The sequence below is a fragment of the Pteronotus mesoamericanus genome, unplaced genomic scaffold, assembly GCF_021234165.1.
Source record: "Pteronotus mesoamericanus isolate MK-2021 breed Mesoamerican mustached bat unplaced genomic scaffold, CSHL_Meso_final scaffold_54, whole genome shotgun sequence".
Lineage (NCBI taxonomy): Eukaryota > Metazoa > Chordata > Mammalia > Chiroptera > Mormoopidae > Pteronotus > Pteronotus mesoamericanus.
In genome coordinates this window covers 74,347,835-74,364,636 of record NW_026555321.1, presented here as the reverse complement: position 1 = coordinate 74,364,636, position 16,802 = coordinate 74,347,835, and the positions used below count along the sequence as shown (strand labels likewise).

General features: G+C 37.6%; 1 protein-coding gene across 3 annotated transcripts in view; it reads right to left on the bottom strand.

Annotated features, from left to right (window-relative positions):
• The window catches only part of UBE2V2 (ubiquitin conjugating enzyme E2 V2), a 44,723-nt gene extending 41,895 nt beyond the window's left edge, over window positions 1-2,828 (bottom strand). The window contains exon 1 of one of the 3 annotated variants that reach the window (XM_054595585.1): window positions 2,766-2,828. In XM_054595585.1, coding sequence (XP_054451560.1) covers window positions 2,766-2,781 — 16 coding nt within the window. In that variant the 5' untranslated portion in view covers window positions 2,782-2,828. Of the gene's footprint in view, window positions 1-2,679 lie in introns of all 3 variants that reach the window. The other 2 variants (XM_054595586.1, XM_054595587.1) reach the window with 2 other exon arrangements.
• Window positions 2,829-16,802: the final 13,974 nt, after the last annotated feature.

Genomic DNA, 16,802 nt, shown 5'->3' with positions numbered 1-16,802 from the left:
TTCCACCGACATGATTACACAGACATACCAGTAAAGAAAAAAATATTCCATATTTTCTGAGCCTCTGATTACTTAAGACATTTTAAATCATCTGCATTCAGAGCTCTTGTAACACCAGTATAACTTAATAAGAAATTTTAAAACATTTCATGCTTCCATGTATCCTGGATGGGATCCTGGGACAGAAAATAGACATTAGGTAAAAATTTAGAAAATATGAATATACTGCAGACTTCAGTTAGTAACACATCACTACTGGTTCATTAATTGTGACAAATGGACCGCACTAATGTAACAGGAAATTGAGCATGAGGTATAAGGGAATGCATCACTTTTCTGTAAGTCTAAAACCGGTGTACGATAAAATTTTTCTTTAAGAAGATATTACACGTACTTTTTATCTAACACTAATTTTTTATTAGTGCTGGGATATAATGAAATTTTTGAATCGCAGGTACTATATGTACTAATTTCTATTCCCTAGAGTAGTATTTCTTAAGCTATGTCCTGCGGAACCTGCTAAGATGGGAATCATGAAAGCCACTCCCTAGTTTAAAAGACAGTAAGACTCATGATTTGAGGAATATTCCAATTCATAGTTCCTCAAAACAGAAAGAGAACTAGACTGAGGGTAAAACAAAACCTGCATTCTAATACTGAATTAGTAACCAACTATGTAAAACATTTTATTTAAGCCTCAGTTTTCTCATCTGCAAAATAAGACCAAAGTATGTTTCAGCTTCACAGTCTCAATCTAACTAGAATTTTTTCCCAAGATGTTTCTTCTATTTAAAGTAAAATATATGATTTAGAGAGCGCACATTAAAATACAGTGCTTCAATCAATCACAAAATATTTATCAGGGTTTTAACAACTACTGTATTTTTATCAAGTATTTTGACTTAAATAAAAAAATATATTACATCTATCTATCTCACCTAATTTTAAATTTCAAGCTATGTCACATTTATTTCACAAATATACAGGTACTGTATACCTCCCTTGCTACCAAGAAGCAAACAATACAAAATATAGCTAATAAAAAAAATTTAAAAACAGTTTCAAAACACAGTCCAAAGTTTTTTCTACACTCATCTCTCTACCAATTCAGTAACACTGTCAATGATATAAAGCACGGAAAATGGACAAATGTAATATTAAATTAACCAGGGCAAATTGTTAGCAACAGTTTCAAAACAAATTTCAGTTGTTTAAGAAAGCTCAATTAACTGCCAAAAATACCTTCTTTTTAGTTATTCAAAACTTCAGATTTCATAAATCTAAAAACCGAATGAAACTGCAACCATAAGACTAAATATAAACTAGAAAATGCAGGCTTCCTTTGTAAAATAAGCTAATAATTTATCAGCGACTTCTTTAGAATTTACATTGGACTTCCAAAAATGACTAAATATGGTTAACAAAAAGTATCTATCATTAATAACATCTAATATTTGGTATTTTCAAAATATTTGCACACTTTCTCATATGTATAATGACAGACAAAAAATCATGCTTAAATAATGCAATCCATAAAATGAAAACTATCAATCAAATTCAAATGCACCATTTTATTACTAAATTTTCAAGAACCTACGGGTACTAAGTACAATTCTTAAAAAGATATAGCTCCATTATAAGCACACTCGATTTCAAACATTAAGTACAGTAATTGAAGTTGTAACACTAAAATGTCACTTTTTAAATAATCCTTGCTTTATTAGTTAGCTCTGACCCAGAGTATACTGAAATATTTCCCCAGTGCTAACACCGTTGAAAATCTTATCATCTATGACATCTGTAAATAATATAGGTGAGCTCTAAGACAATTTTTCATTAGAATGTACGTAGACTGCATCCTGAAGTATTACTTTAAAAGTACCAATCACAATACACTGGAGCCTTCCATCTTTGCACATAATTTGAAAATTCATTTTATTATGCCATGATAGCATGAAATATTAAATCACACTTCTATAATCTGGTTTCAAAAGGTCATACGTATTAACATTTTTAAGTAGTAAAACTTAACATTTTTAACATTTTTTAAATGGTCAAATTTCTAAAACCTCATCTTTAAAACTTAATTTCAAAGTCTGTGCTCCTAGGAATCTAAACATTGTATACAGGAATTGAGCAGATTATCTAAGAAACCACTTTCAGTTAGCTTTCATTTTCTTCTGAGCTTTTATTTTGTTTGCACTGCAGTTTTTCACTTAATGAAAAGAAGATAATAGGTATTAAATCAGGTATTAATGGCCATCTTTCCGTTATTACAAAAAGCAACAGTCCTCTTCTCGTTAGTCCTCTCCTCCTCTACCCATGTCACTTCAAGGAGAGTCCAGGGGAACTAGACCTCCACTGGACCCAGGATGCTCCGTAACCGGACACCTCAGGCCCGTCGGAGGTTGATACCCGCCCACCTTCGGCCTTCTCACCTCCCTCCCGCACCGCCTTCCACCTAACATTCCGACAGGCACCAGCAGGACCCTGCGTGTGCACCCGCGCCAGCGTCACCCCGCCCCATGCTCAGGAGCGCGCGGACGCGCGAGCACGACCCGTCGCCACCGACGGCCGCCCTGGGACCTTGGCGCCGGTCTCGCCCGGACCCTCCCCGGTCCCGGGCTTCGCTCCGCAAGGAGCCCGGCGTCCGAGAAGGCGCACTCTGGCTTCACCCACATGGTCAGCGCCCAGCTGCCAGCAGCAGACGGAGGGGCAGAGCCCGGTCGAAGTGGGAAATCATACAGCCCGGCCCGGGAACCGACCTGTGGAGACCGCCATCTTCTCCTGCACCCCGACGCAGCCGTCCTCACGCACGGACGTTGTGCGTCACTTTCGGGAACTCGCCGACCCGCCGGCTGCGCAGCGTCTGTTCTCGCGTAACTAGGGACTCCGCCCTCTGCGGCGGGTCCTTCAGCTACGTGGAGGAAGAGGATGCGGAGCTTTGCTGCTGTTTGGGCAGCTTTCCGACATTCTGTGATTAATTCAAAATAAAACGTTAAACGAAGAGTTTGCTGGGCCGCAAAGCTGAGTCAATCACCATAATGTAAAGCAAAAGAAAAAAGAGAAAAGACCTTTAAAAACCATGTGCAATAGGGCTGCAGATGCCATGAGAACATGCCTTGAGAACTGCTGGAAGGGAGAATAAGGACAGGTTGTCAAACTCTGTTTAAAGGTTTATATACCCAGTATTTTGCCATATATAATGTGCACGTTTTTCCCCAAGTTTTTGAGGGAAAAATAAGTCTGTGCATTATACATGGGTAGTGCTTGAAATACTTTGTATCTGTTCTTGTGTTTCGTAATTATTCGTTACGTAAAATTGTGCCATCATAATATGTTAAAAAATAAATGCTAAAATTTCTTTATAATATAAAAACGTATCAAAATATAAATAAGTAATTGAATTAAAAAATTAAAAGATTTTTTTTCCTGAAAGTTGGGTCAAAAACATGGGTGTGCATTATACACAGCAAAATACTATATGTATAAAACATCTTATTAAGAATGTAAAAAAGCCCTGGCTGGTGTGATTCAGTGGATTGAGTGCTGGCCTGTGACCAAAGAGTCACAGGTTCAATTCCCAGTCAGAGCGCATGCCTGGGTTTCAGACCAGGTCCCCAGCAGAGGATGCGCAGGAGGCAACCACACACTGATGTTTCTCTCCCTCTATTTCTCTCTCCCTTCCCCTCTCTCTAAAAATGAATAAATAAAATCTTTTTTAAAAAGAACATAAAAAAGAAGGAAATCTTAATGTTCTGCCATAGCATGGATGGACATGGAGAGCATTATTAGTGAAATAAATCAAAGAAAAGACAAATACCATAGGATTTCACTCGTGGAATGTAATGAACAAAATAAAAACAGACTCATACATACAGAGAATTGACTGACAGCTGTCAGAGGGGAGGGGAGTTTGGCGGCTTCATGAAAAAGGCAAAGGGGTTAAGGCAAAAAAAATACCTTCATAGACATAGACAACAGTATACTGATTACCAGACAAAAAGGGGAGTGAGAGAAGTAGAAGAAGATAAAAGAGAAATAAATGATGATGGACAGAGACTTGACTTTGGATGGTGAACACATCATACAATGTACAGATGATGTATTATAGAATTGTGCACTTGAAACTTACATACCAGTAACTTTTTTTGAAATTTTAATTTTTTAATCCTCACCTAAGGACATTTTTTTCATTGCTTTTTAGGGGAGTAAGGGGAGAGAGAAACATCAATGAGAAAGCACATGCTTGGCCCAGGGATTGGATGTGCCTAATCAGGGATCAAACCTGCAACCTAGGTATATGCCCTGATCAGGAATCAAATCCACAACCTTTCATTAATGGGACAGTGCTCCAACCAACTGAGCCGCACAGCCCTATGTAATTTTATTAATCAATGTCACCCCAATAAGTTCACAAAAATTTAAAAAATAAATTTTAAAGGGAAATAAAAAATATTTTGTATAGATTAAATGTTGAAATGAGAACATTTTTAATATATTGAATTAAAGTACATTATTAAAATAAAAGCTATAACAAAATATGGGAATTGACAATTCTGTGTTGAAAAATTATTCAAAAGAGTTCAACAAAAAATTTCAAGAATCCCTAAGAATTAAACGAAATTATTTTATTTATATTTTACTTTTGAGATATTCATACTAGTGAAACAATTAAAATCTACATATAAATCTGAAAGGTTATTTCAAAGAATATAAAACTAAATTTCTAAGTAACTAGGAAGAATTATGTGTTCAAAAAGCAAAGATTTTACATGCTTAGTGTCAAATATTCCAACCTGTAAAGAATTTTTGGTGAGTTTATTTGAGGCAAACTGGGAACAATTGCTGGGAAGCAATTATCTCAAGGAACTGAAACATGCTCCCGAGGATAGCAGTTTAGCACCTTTTTTATACCTTACAATTAAAGGAGGATACATAAGGTGGTTACAAGAAATCTATTGGCAATAGATTAGGGAGGAGGGAGAAAGCAAAGGTTGAGGGGACCTCTGGAATTGAACAAAAAGTAAAATGATAGACACATGATTTTTTTACACAGGTGCATAAGGGATCGTTAACAGTCAACAATTAACCTGATAACAATAACAGTGAGGGAATTTGTGGTCTCAGCTTGTGCCCAAGGGATTTGGGGAAAAGGGAAGTTATTTTGATATTCCAAAAGTGTTATCATAAATGCAAAAAGAAAATAAACAGGTTTAGTTAAGGTAAAGATTGACCTTTTTTAGGGAAAAATACTGGCCTAGAACATGACTCTTAGTTAATAAATTTTCATTTTAGACTATCCTTTGCGGTTACTGTAGGTCTCTGAGTTTGTAAGGCTGCCTCGCAGGCCTCCTCTGAGCTTGTCAGGCTAATATGTGGCCCCTTTTCTTCCACATTAGTTTTCACTCTAACAATACAGTAGAAATGTTGCTTTGTCAACAGGAGGAATGCCCAAGCCCATAGAGAATTTTTTATTGTTTATTTAAACCAAACTGAAAATAATTGCTGGGAAGCAAAATCTCAACAGATTAAGAAAATGCTCCAGAGAACAATAGTTCTACCACTTATTTTATATATCAGAATCAAAGAAGACATGAAGGAGTTACATGAAATCCATTGGTGATAGATTAGGGAGACAGGAGAAAGCAAAAGGGGGCAGAGAATCTCTGAGATAGGATAAAAAGTAAAATGGATAGACACAGACTTCTTCTACATTGGTGGTTATAGGATAGTTAACAGTTAACAATTAACATGATAATAACAATGAGGGCACCTGTGGTCTGTGCTCTGGTGCAGTGATTGCGCCCTGAAGGGTCTGGAAAAGGGAAATTACCCTGACATTCCTAAGGTATGTTATTAAAGATGCAAAAAGACAATAGACAGGCTCAGTTAAGATAGAGACTGACTGTTGACAAGGAAGATAACTGCCTAGTTTGTAAGGCTTACCATGTAGGCCTCCCCTGAGATTGTCAGGTTTAGTATGTGGCCCCGTTTTCATCCACACCATCCAGTACTATGTGACTATCATAGCTCTCAATAGCTGCTTCACAAATATCATTAACAGCGTTTGATAATACCATTCCCATTTTAAAAGAAATTAAACTAAACCGCAAAGAACTTCAATGACTTTCATAACAGAACATCTATCAATAGTTACAATACAGGTGGATTTTAACAAATCAACAGTCAATGGTCTCAACAGTCAACAGTCTTTGCATTCTTGGTTTTCTTCACAATGCCAGTCCTGATAGTAGAGACAGATGCTACTTTAGTGGGGCTCAACAGTCTAAAGCTTTTACTTTTAGTAGCAATTCTTAAGCAGAGAGATGGGTAATTATTTCTGAGATGAGGATTCTTAGTTCTTTCAGTACTGAACACACCCTAACTTTTACACATGTAAGAAGCTTTGGGAAAAAAAAGACCATATTCTTAACTTTTGAATTAAAGGTTTCTGCTGATTTTTCTTCCCAGGTGGTCCCAGTGAAGTGACACTATACAGCATTCTTTTATTTGTTTCATTTTCTGTGGTAGGCAGCATCTAAAATAGCTCCCAATGATTCTATCCTAATGTTCATTCCCTTGTTTTTTATAATCCCCTTGCCTTTTGTTTTAACTGGATTTACTGACTAACTTCCAATGAATAACATTAGACAGAGGTAAGACAAGCCAGTAAGCCAGAGCAAGTATAATAACGAAACTGAGACAGATAGATGAAAAAAATGGCTGAGTAATTTACAGCCAGATACACAAGGTCACCTTCCTATAGATAACACGTAGGCCTCAGTTTTATTTCAGCTCCAGGCCCAGAAAAGCAGCAGAACCAGGTAGGCAATACCAGGACCAGCTGCAATGACTAATGACCTCCAGCCCTGGTATTACTGTAAAGTCTGTTTGAGCAAGAGGGGTCTCCCCCATTGGCCGAGATGGCAGCAGGGGCAGATTCTTAGACTGAGTGCACGGAATGCTGGGCATATCAATTAATTGGGCCTGGGCCCATGAAAAGCTAGCAAGATAATTGGATAGAAAAAAAGCCTTTATACCCCATATCAAATTGGTGGCCAGACCAATGGAAGGCAAGTACATGCATCATAGAAGTCAAAATGGTGCAGGGGGGCGCTGGACCAACGAGGCCTGTCAGTCAAGCTTGGGGCAAAAAAGGGATTGTTAGGAGGAGGACCCACCTGAAGCATGTGAAGGTTTGGGAAATTGATTGGTTGTTTTGAGAAAGTGCCTGATCCATCCCACACCCAGACTAATATAATCCCAGGAAACAAAGAAGCTATCAATCTTGTAACTCACTCTTGCTCATTGCCTGAACTGGCACAGTGCATTCACCTACTAAGGCCATGTGGCCCATGGCCTCCATGGGGAAGCCTCTCACTCACTCTTGCTCACCTGGTGATGCACTTGCCAGAGCATTCACATGCTCTCCTGAGAGTACACAAACTTGCAACCCTAGCAGCCACGTGGTCCATGGACATACAAGATCCACATACAGGCTCCAGGAGGGAGCCTGAAATGAACAGCAGCCAGGAACAAATTAAGCTACCTGGATGGAAACTCTGACTGCTTAGCAACCACTTGTGGGCGCCAAAGCACTGTACTTTAAATTGGAGCAGAAACTGTGAACACTGGCTTTTGTATTTGTCATGCTGAGAAGATGGGCTTTGAGATGAGAGCTTGCTATTTTCCCAGATCATGCAACACTTGAGTAAAAACTCTTTCCTGTTGCACCAGCATCTGCCTCATTTGGCTTTTGTGGCAACAACCAGCTGAGCCTCCATTTTTTTTTGTTCAGTTACATTGGTACTGACCAATCAGTGGGGACCATGACCCTGAAAGAGCGCACCTAGAAAACTGATGAGTATTCTGATAAAACTATCCCCTGAGACCTCCCCTGAAATTCCCACCTACAAGAGAGAGACAAAAGCCTCAAGGCAAAGAGCGCAGCACACTCTCCTTCTGGGGAGCCGCCAACTCCATTCCCTTCTTGCTCTTTTTCCCTCTTTTCTTCCTCCACAGGCAACACATCTTCTAAACTCCAGGTGTCCCCAGAAGACTTGCAACCAAGGAAGCAACAGGCAATGGCAGCTCATCCCAAGGTAATCCCCTGAACCTGTCCCCAAGGCCCTGTTTTCTCTGACTTTTCAGTTAGTTAAGGTAGCCAGCCTGTGTTCTCCTGTTACTTTTTTATACTGAGTTCTTCCTTGTTTCATTGTCCCTGGCTTTAATAAATATGCCCTTTTAGTCATCTGTACTTGTGTTGTGAAATCTTTCCTACATGAAGTCAAGAACCCACATACTACCGGCTGGCCCTAGGTAGACCCACTCAGGGCCAGGTCCCCTGTCTGGTAACACAAGTACTGAAATATCATGTCTAAGGTTATATTTTAAGGCTGAATTCCATCTTCAATATTTTCTTGCTCTTTTGCTCCCTCTGAGAGAAGTCAGCTGCCAAACTGAGAGATGTCCTATAGACAATCCCATGTGACTAGGAACTGAGATTATCCTCTGGCCAAAAACCTTCCAGAAAGTGAGGCCTTCAGTCCACTAGCCACGTAGAAATAAATCCTGTCAACAGTCATGGAAGTGAGCTTGAAAGAAGATCCTCCCCCTACCAGTCAAGTCTTCAGATGACACTGCAGTCCTGGCCCACACCTTGATACCACTCTGCTGGAGAGCTTGAGGCAGAAGAATCCAGCTAAGGCATGCCCAGACCTGACCCAAGAAAAATGAGAAAATGAATGTTTGCTATTTCAAGCAACTGAATTTGGGACAATTATTTATGCAGCAGTAAGAATCTAATAAACTCTCCTCATTATTGTACACTAGCTAATCTTACAAATATTGCTTTAGTAAACATTATTATACATTTTTCACAAATGTCCAACCCAATTACCCCTGGCTGTTGATGAACCTCTATTAAAGTATATATTTTTTAATTTTTTAAAAGATTTTATTTATTTATTTTTAAAGAGGGGAAGGGAGGGAGAAAGGGAGAGCATGAAACATCAATGTGTGGTTGCCTCTCATGTGTCCCTTACTGGGAACTTGGCCTGCAACCCAGGCATATACCTTAGACTGGGAAAGGAATGGGTGACCTCCTGGTCTGCAGGCCAGCACCCGGTCCACTGAGCCACATCAGCCAGGACAAAATATATTTATTATTTTATTAGGGCAGACTGATGGACAATGTCAAGTGTAAATATTATCCCTCCATCTGCCCCCCAAAAAAACAAAGTTAACAACTGGCAAAACATTGCACAGATTAAGTTCTGCTTTACAAATTATAAATATTTTCTTAGTAAATGCTTACATTTTAATAACAACATATATAAATATTTTCATTACATTTCGTAAAAAAGAGTTGCAAAGTTGTTAGTAGTCCTATCATCTTTCTGTCTCTTGGTCTTTGAAGAGTAAATTACAATAAATTGGAGGAAGTCAGATTTTGTGTAACATGAAAAACAAAATGTTCAATTTTTGCTTATTTTCAATAGTATGTAAAGCAACAAGCCTCAGTGACAACCAGGAAAAAGTAGGGTTGAAAGTTACTTTAAGCATCTTGGGAGACAAACAAGAAATAGAAATAAACAGAAATAATTTGATGAAAGAAGAAAATCATAGAAATAAAAAATTACCAATCTAATAAAACTTTGATCAATATGCAAATATAATTGCAGAAAGAAGCCATTCAAAAGATATCTGGAGTGTTAGAAGCCATCGAAGAACAACTGCGGAAGCAAAACCTGACATCTGTCAGGTAACAATACAAGGCAAGGGGCAAGGTGAAAACCTCAAGAATGCAGTAGAGGCAGTAAAGGCCAAGGTGAGCAAGGAATATAGATTTCCCCATTGTTTTCCCAGCACAGTTTACTCAAGTCATGAGTGCACAATGGAGAAAGATGATAGATTTCGGACCCGAGAGACAAAATCCAATAATTTGTTCACTTGTGACCTTAGAAAAGGCATTTAATCTCTATTCTATCACCAGTGAAATGGGGGTAATCTTATGGTTTATACTTCACACACATATTCTAGCATATCAAATGTTCACAATAAATTGTCGCAATCAGCCCTGGTCGGGTAGCTAATTTGGTTGGAGCATCATTCTGACGTGCCAAGGCTGTTGGTTTGGTCCCCAGTAAGGGCGCATATAAGACTCAACCAATGAATGCATGAATGGGTAGAACAACAAATCAATGCCTCTCTATCTCTCTCTCTCCCCCTCCAATCAATAAAATTTAAAATAAAAACAAATAAATGGTTGTAATTATTATTATGATTAAAACCTAGGAGAAAACTATTTTTTTCATTAGCAGGCAGATAATTTTTATAGAAATTTTTTCTTTTCCTCTTGGCTCTGGCTTCTAGAAAGTGCAAAGCCAAATCTCTAGTGAATATAGTATATAATGTATGTACTGAATTCAGCTCTCAGTTCCCTTGTTTCTTATTTCTCCCTTATCATATTTTATATTTATTTGCTTTCTTAGTATAACATTTTATATCTCTCTTTGAATTATGTAAAATAACACAAATTTTCTTCTTTTAGAGAGATAGTATTAATAAATAAAAAATAAGCTACTTATAGGTTTTTGATTTCTCCATAACCACTAGATTCCTGATTCCTGGTACATGTCATTTTATAATCATATCCTAAGAAAAAATGTCTTATCATCTGTTCTATTGGAAGTACCACAATCTTTTTCTCAAACAAAAGTGGTCAAGCTGCAGCATGTAAAATGCTTCTTATATTCTTTGCAGAATTATTTACAATGGCCAAGATATGTAAGCAACAACCTAAGTGTCCATTGATAGATGAAAGGATAAAGAAAAAGCTGTCCACATATACAATGGAATATGACTTAGTCATAAAAAAGGATTAACTATCTGCAACAACATTGATGGACCTTGAAGTTATTATGCTAAGTGAAATAAGTCAGGTAGAGAAAGACAAGTACTATATAATTTCACTTATATGTGAAGTCTAATAAATAAATAAATAAACATACAAAATAAAAACAAACTCAGAGCAAATTTATGGTTGACACATGGGATGAGGTTTAGGGAAATGAGTAAAAAAAACTGAAAGTACTAAGGAGTACAAAGTGTCAAACATAAAATTAGTCACAGGGAGGTAAAATTAGACAAAGGGAATATAGTCAATATTCTAATAGTTATGTATGGTATCAGATGGCTACTAGACTTGTCAGAGTAATCACTTCATAAGGCATGTGAATGTCTAATCATTACATTGTACACCTGAAACTAGTATAATAGAGTATGTCAACTGTAATTGAAAAACAAAAAATTATTTTAAATAATAAATATTTTAAAAGATAGTGATTTTATTCTCATTGGTTGTACACACATGGGTAGTTCTATTTTTAATTTTTTGAAGAACCTCTATATTATTTTTTATAACGACTATACTGTGACATGTCTTTAAACAATAGAATATGACAAAATGATGGGATGTTGCTTGTACAATTATACTTACTATTTTAATGTCCATCTTGCAAGAAAGACTTATTTATTTATTTATTTATTTATTTATTTGCTGGCTTTCAGAAGCAACCTGCCATGTTGCAATCTTCATTTTGGTGAGGGTCATGAGAAAAAAAACTGGGGGTGGCCTCTGGCTGACAGCCAGCAATAAATTGAGGTCCTCGATTGACAGCCTGCAATGAGCTGAATGCTGCCAATAACCACATAAGCTGGAAGCAGATTCCTCCGCAGTCAAGCCTTGCAATGAGACCAAGAATGTTAAACTGACACCTACCCAGATTGTTCACCCACAGACACTGTAAAAAATAATGTGCATTGTTTCAGCCACCAACTTTGTGATTATTGATTATATAGCTATAGAAAACTAATACATTATCCTTACTGCAAGCAACTGATATGTGACAAAACAGCCTAACAAAATAACTTAACTAAAATTTCTTACCAGTATAAAAAATTAATCAAATTATTAAAGATAATATCCCTCAGTTTATCTTCTCCATTTTAACATTACTAGATTGCAATATCCTCTAAGGTAACCTATCCTAAATATCAATGTTTCTTAAATACTGCTTTTTGTAGGGGCAATATCACAGAGGAGTTAATGGAAGCCACACCGACCTCCTCCCAGGACCAACCTGGAATTACAACGAAATTGTGGAGAAATCACCCAGAACAAACAACTGAATGAGAGTGAGAGAGAAACCTTATGACCTCAGACAGAAGAATCAGCTTTAGCACAACCTGACTGGTACGGAGTGTAGTGGAGACCAAGAAGGCTGGATGGGTACCCACAGGCAGCAGCAGCCAGAGGGACATTGAAGTAGCCATTTGGATTTCCCTGAGAAGAGTGGGGCCTAAACCATAAGCAAGGATGCCCAGCCTACAGGAACAGAGCCCACTAAGTACACAGAAAACAGTCAGCTGAGAAAAGTGGCAGGGTTGCTCTCTGCAAGAGAAAAGCAGCTGGAGATGCAAAGAGCCATTTAAAGGGCCAACACATACATTTTTATTTGCAGCCATTTACCATGGGCTCTAGCAAAGGTGGGGGCAGACTGGGCTGAAGAAGCCTGAGGAAACACTGTGGACAGAGGCTTTAGGGAGAGAACTGAGAGAATAGCCAGTGGGATCCCAGTGCTGACTCATCACTCATATTACAGCAACCACCTTGTTCAGACAAACCACTCCCCTGAGTGACAACAGTGTGAGAGGAAACAATAGCCCAGCCCCCATGAGGCACTCTGCCCACCCTGTGGTGCTTAAGCCTGACTGATGAGTGCAGAGGACTAGATTAACAACTAAAGAGACAGCCACAAACAGTAGATTCCTGGAAGAATCAAACAGATTGCCTAAATTCAGACAGGGTGAAAATCTGACATCATCACAGACAGATCCAGAAAGAAAAAAAGGTGGTAAATATAAGAGGCTACCAAGACGAAATCCACTGTGGTCTTCTCCATTATTTGCAATATTTTCTTTACTACATAACTTTTTATGGTTCATTTGGGGTCCATCAAGTTTATGCATATTAAGTCATTAGATTTTACACTAATAGTTTATTCCTATTCTTTCTTATAATACTCTTAACCGCATTGCAGCCTTATTAATACTGGTTCATTTGCTGTTGATAGTGGGGCTGCAGAGAGGAGTTATTATTGCAGATGTGGGTTTGTTTCCTGGGTTTTGTAGTTTTGTTCTGGCAGCACCTGCACAAAAACACTAAAGATGTGGTGAGCAGAGTGACCCTCAGTAAACCAGCTGGAGGGAAGGACCCACCAAAGAATGACAAAGCAACAATCAAAACACAATTATATTGACAGAGCCAAAATAATTGTCATAAAAGGCATCCAAAGAGCACCAGGTTCAGGAGATCAAGGAGACTGCACCACTGAATCTCACAGGTCTCCTAATGTATAAATTTACACCACAAAGTCAGAAAGTCAAGATAGATTAATTTGAGAAGCAGAAGCAAAAAAGACGAGCCTCACAAATAATGTGAGCCAAAGAAACACCCCCCCAATTGGAAGGAAAGGAGGAATCCCAAGAAAGTGAATAGGATGAAATAGAGGCAAGTAAACTATCAGATATTGATTCAAAACAATGGTTCTAAGGAAGCTCAATGAACTCAGAGAGAATTACCAAAAACTACAGGGAAACTAAGAGAAACTTACTGCAAATGATCAGCATAAAAAAGGACATAGAAGCAATCAACGAGAAGCAAGAGGAAATGAAGAATACAATTTCTGAATCGAAGATCACAGTAGAAGGAATCAAAAGCAGGCTGGATGAAGCTGAGGATCGAATCAGTGAGATGGAGGACAAGATAGAAAAAAACCACCCAGAAAGAGCAGGAAAATGAAAAAACAAAGGAAAAAAATAAAGAGGCATTTGCGGAAATGCAAGACAACTTGAAATGTAAAAATATCCATGTAATAGTGATACCAGAAGGAGAAAAGGAACAAGGGATAGAGAACCTGTTTGAAAAAGTAACGATTGGAAACTTCCTTAATTTGAGGAGAGAAAAAGTCACACAAGTCCAAGAAGCACAGAGGTCCCATTCAAGAGGAACCCAAAGAGGCTCACTCCAAGATACATCCTAATTAAAATAGCAAATATCAAAGTCAAAGAAAGAATCTTAAAGGCAGCAAGGGAGAAACAGGCAGTAACATACAAGGGAGCCCAATACACCTAGCAGCTGACTTCTCAACGGAAACACTGCAAGCCAGAAGGGAATGACAAGAAATATTCCAAGCCATGAAAAGCAGAGGCCTGAAAACAGGGCTACTCTACCCAAGCAATTAAAATGGAAGGCGAAATAAGAAGTTTCCCAGACAAAAGAAGCCTAAAAGGATACACCTCTACCAAACCAGCACAGCAAGATATGCTAAAGGGACTGCTTTAACAAGATGAAAAAACATAGTGAGACAGAGAGGAACACAGGTACAAAGGGAAAAAATGATTAAGTACCTATCAATAACAACTTTAACTAAAAATGGATTAAACCCTCCAATCAAAAGACATAGGGTAGCTGAATGGATTAGAAAGCATGACCCGGATATATGCTGCCTACAAGAGACCCACCTCAGAACAAAGGACTTATACAGATTGAAAGTAAATAGATGGAAAAACATATTCCAAGCAACTGAACAGGAAAAAAAGCTGGGATAGCAATACTTATATCAGAGAAAATTGATTTCTAAACAAAGGCCGTAGAAAAAGATGCAGAAGGACACTTAATAATACTTAAAGGAAGAATTCATCAAGAAGACATAAACATTGTAAACCTATATGCACCCAACATAGGAGCACCCAAATATATAAGGAAAATCTTGGAGGACTTCAAGAAATCTATAGAAAGCAACACACTGACAGTAGGGGATTTTTAACACCCTGCTGTCAACAATGGATAGATCTTCCAAACAAAATATCAACAAGGAATGTGTGGAACTGAACAAAGTATTAGATCAAATAGACTTATCTGGTATATACAGAAACTTTCATCCCAAAAAAGCAAAAGACACATTATTTTCAAATGCACATGGAACAGTTTCAAAAAACGACCACAAGATAGGACACAAAAAAAGACTCAAAAAATTCAAGAAAATTGAAATTATAACAAACATTTTCTTGGACCACAAGGACTTGAAACTAGAAACTAGCCTCAAGGAAAAAACTCAAAAACATTCAAACTCATGGAGACTGAACAGCATGTTATTAAACAATGAATGGAATCAATAATGAGATCAAAGAAGAAGTCAAAAAGTTTCTGGAAACAAATGAAAATGAATATACAACAGTCCAAAACCTATGGGACTCAGCTCAGGCAGTCCTGAGAGGGAAGTTCATAGCAATACAGGCCTACCTAAAAAAGATAGAAACATTTCAAATAAACAACCTAACACTACATGTTCTAGAACTGTAGAAACAACAAATAAAGCCCGGAGCGAGTAGAAAAAAAGGAAATAATCAATATAAGAGCAGAATTGAATGATATCAAGACTAAAATAACAATTCAAAGATCAAGAAATCCAGGAGCTGATTCTTTGAAAAGATAAACTAAATCGAGAAGCCTTTCAGTAGACTCATTAAGAAAAAAGAGAGAAGACCCTCATAAATAATATCAGAAATGAGAGAGGAGAAATTACAACTGATACCACAAAAATACAAAGGATTGTAAGACATTAATATGAACAATTATATGCCAAGAAAATTGAAAAACTTGGTGAAATGGACAAACTTTTAGAAAAATATAACCTTCCAACACTGAATGAAGAAACAGAAAGCCTGAACAGACACATAACACTGGTGAAATTGAAGCAGTAATCAAAAAACTCCTGGCACACAAAAACCCTGGACCAGACTGTTTCACAGGAGAATTTTACAGAACATTTAAAGAAGCATTAACCCCTGTCCTTCTCAGACTATTCCAAAATATCCAAGAAGAGGGAAGATTCCCAAATACCTTTTATGAGGCCAGCATCATCCTACTCCCAATACCAGATAAACACACAACAAAGAAACAAAACTACAAGCCAGTATCGCTGATGAATATAGATGCTAAAATCCTCAACAAAATATTAGCAAACCGCATCCAGCAATACATTAAAATTTTCATCCACCATGATCACATGGGATTCATCCCGGGAATGCAAGGATGGTTTGATATTCACAAATCAATAAACATAATACATCACATAAACAAAAGGAAAGACAAAGATCACTTGATCGTATCATAGATGCAGAGAAAGCATTTGATAAGGTACGACATCCATTTATGATAAAAACACTTAGCAAGGTGGGAATAAAGGGGGCATACCTCAACATAGTAAAGGCCGTATATGAAAAACATACAGCCAACAACATACTCAATGGGCAAAAACTAACATCTTTCCCACTAAGATCAGGAACAAGGCAACAATGTCAGTTTTCACCACTTCTATTCAACATAGTATTGGAAGTCCTAGCCACAGAAATCAGAGAAGAAAACGATATAAAAGGCATCCAGATTATAAAGGAGAAAGTAAAACTGTCATTGTTTGCATATGACATGATAGTGTACATAGAAAACCCTGTATACTCCACCAAAAACCCACTCAACCTAATAAGTGAATTTGGCAAAACAGCAGGATACAAACTCAATATCTGGAAATTAAGGCATTTGTGTACACCAACAATGAAACAGCAGAATCAGAAATCAGAAAAAAAAATTCCAATTGCTATAACAACAAAAAACATAAAGTACATAGGAATAAATATAACCAAGCAAAATGTCCATACTACCCAAAGCAGTTCAT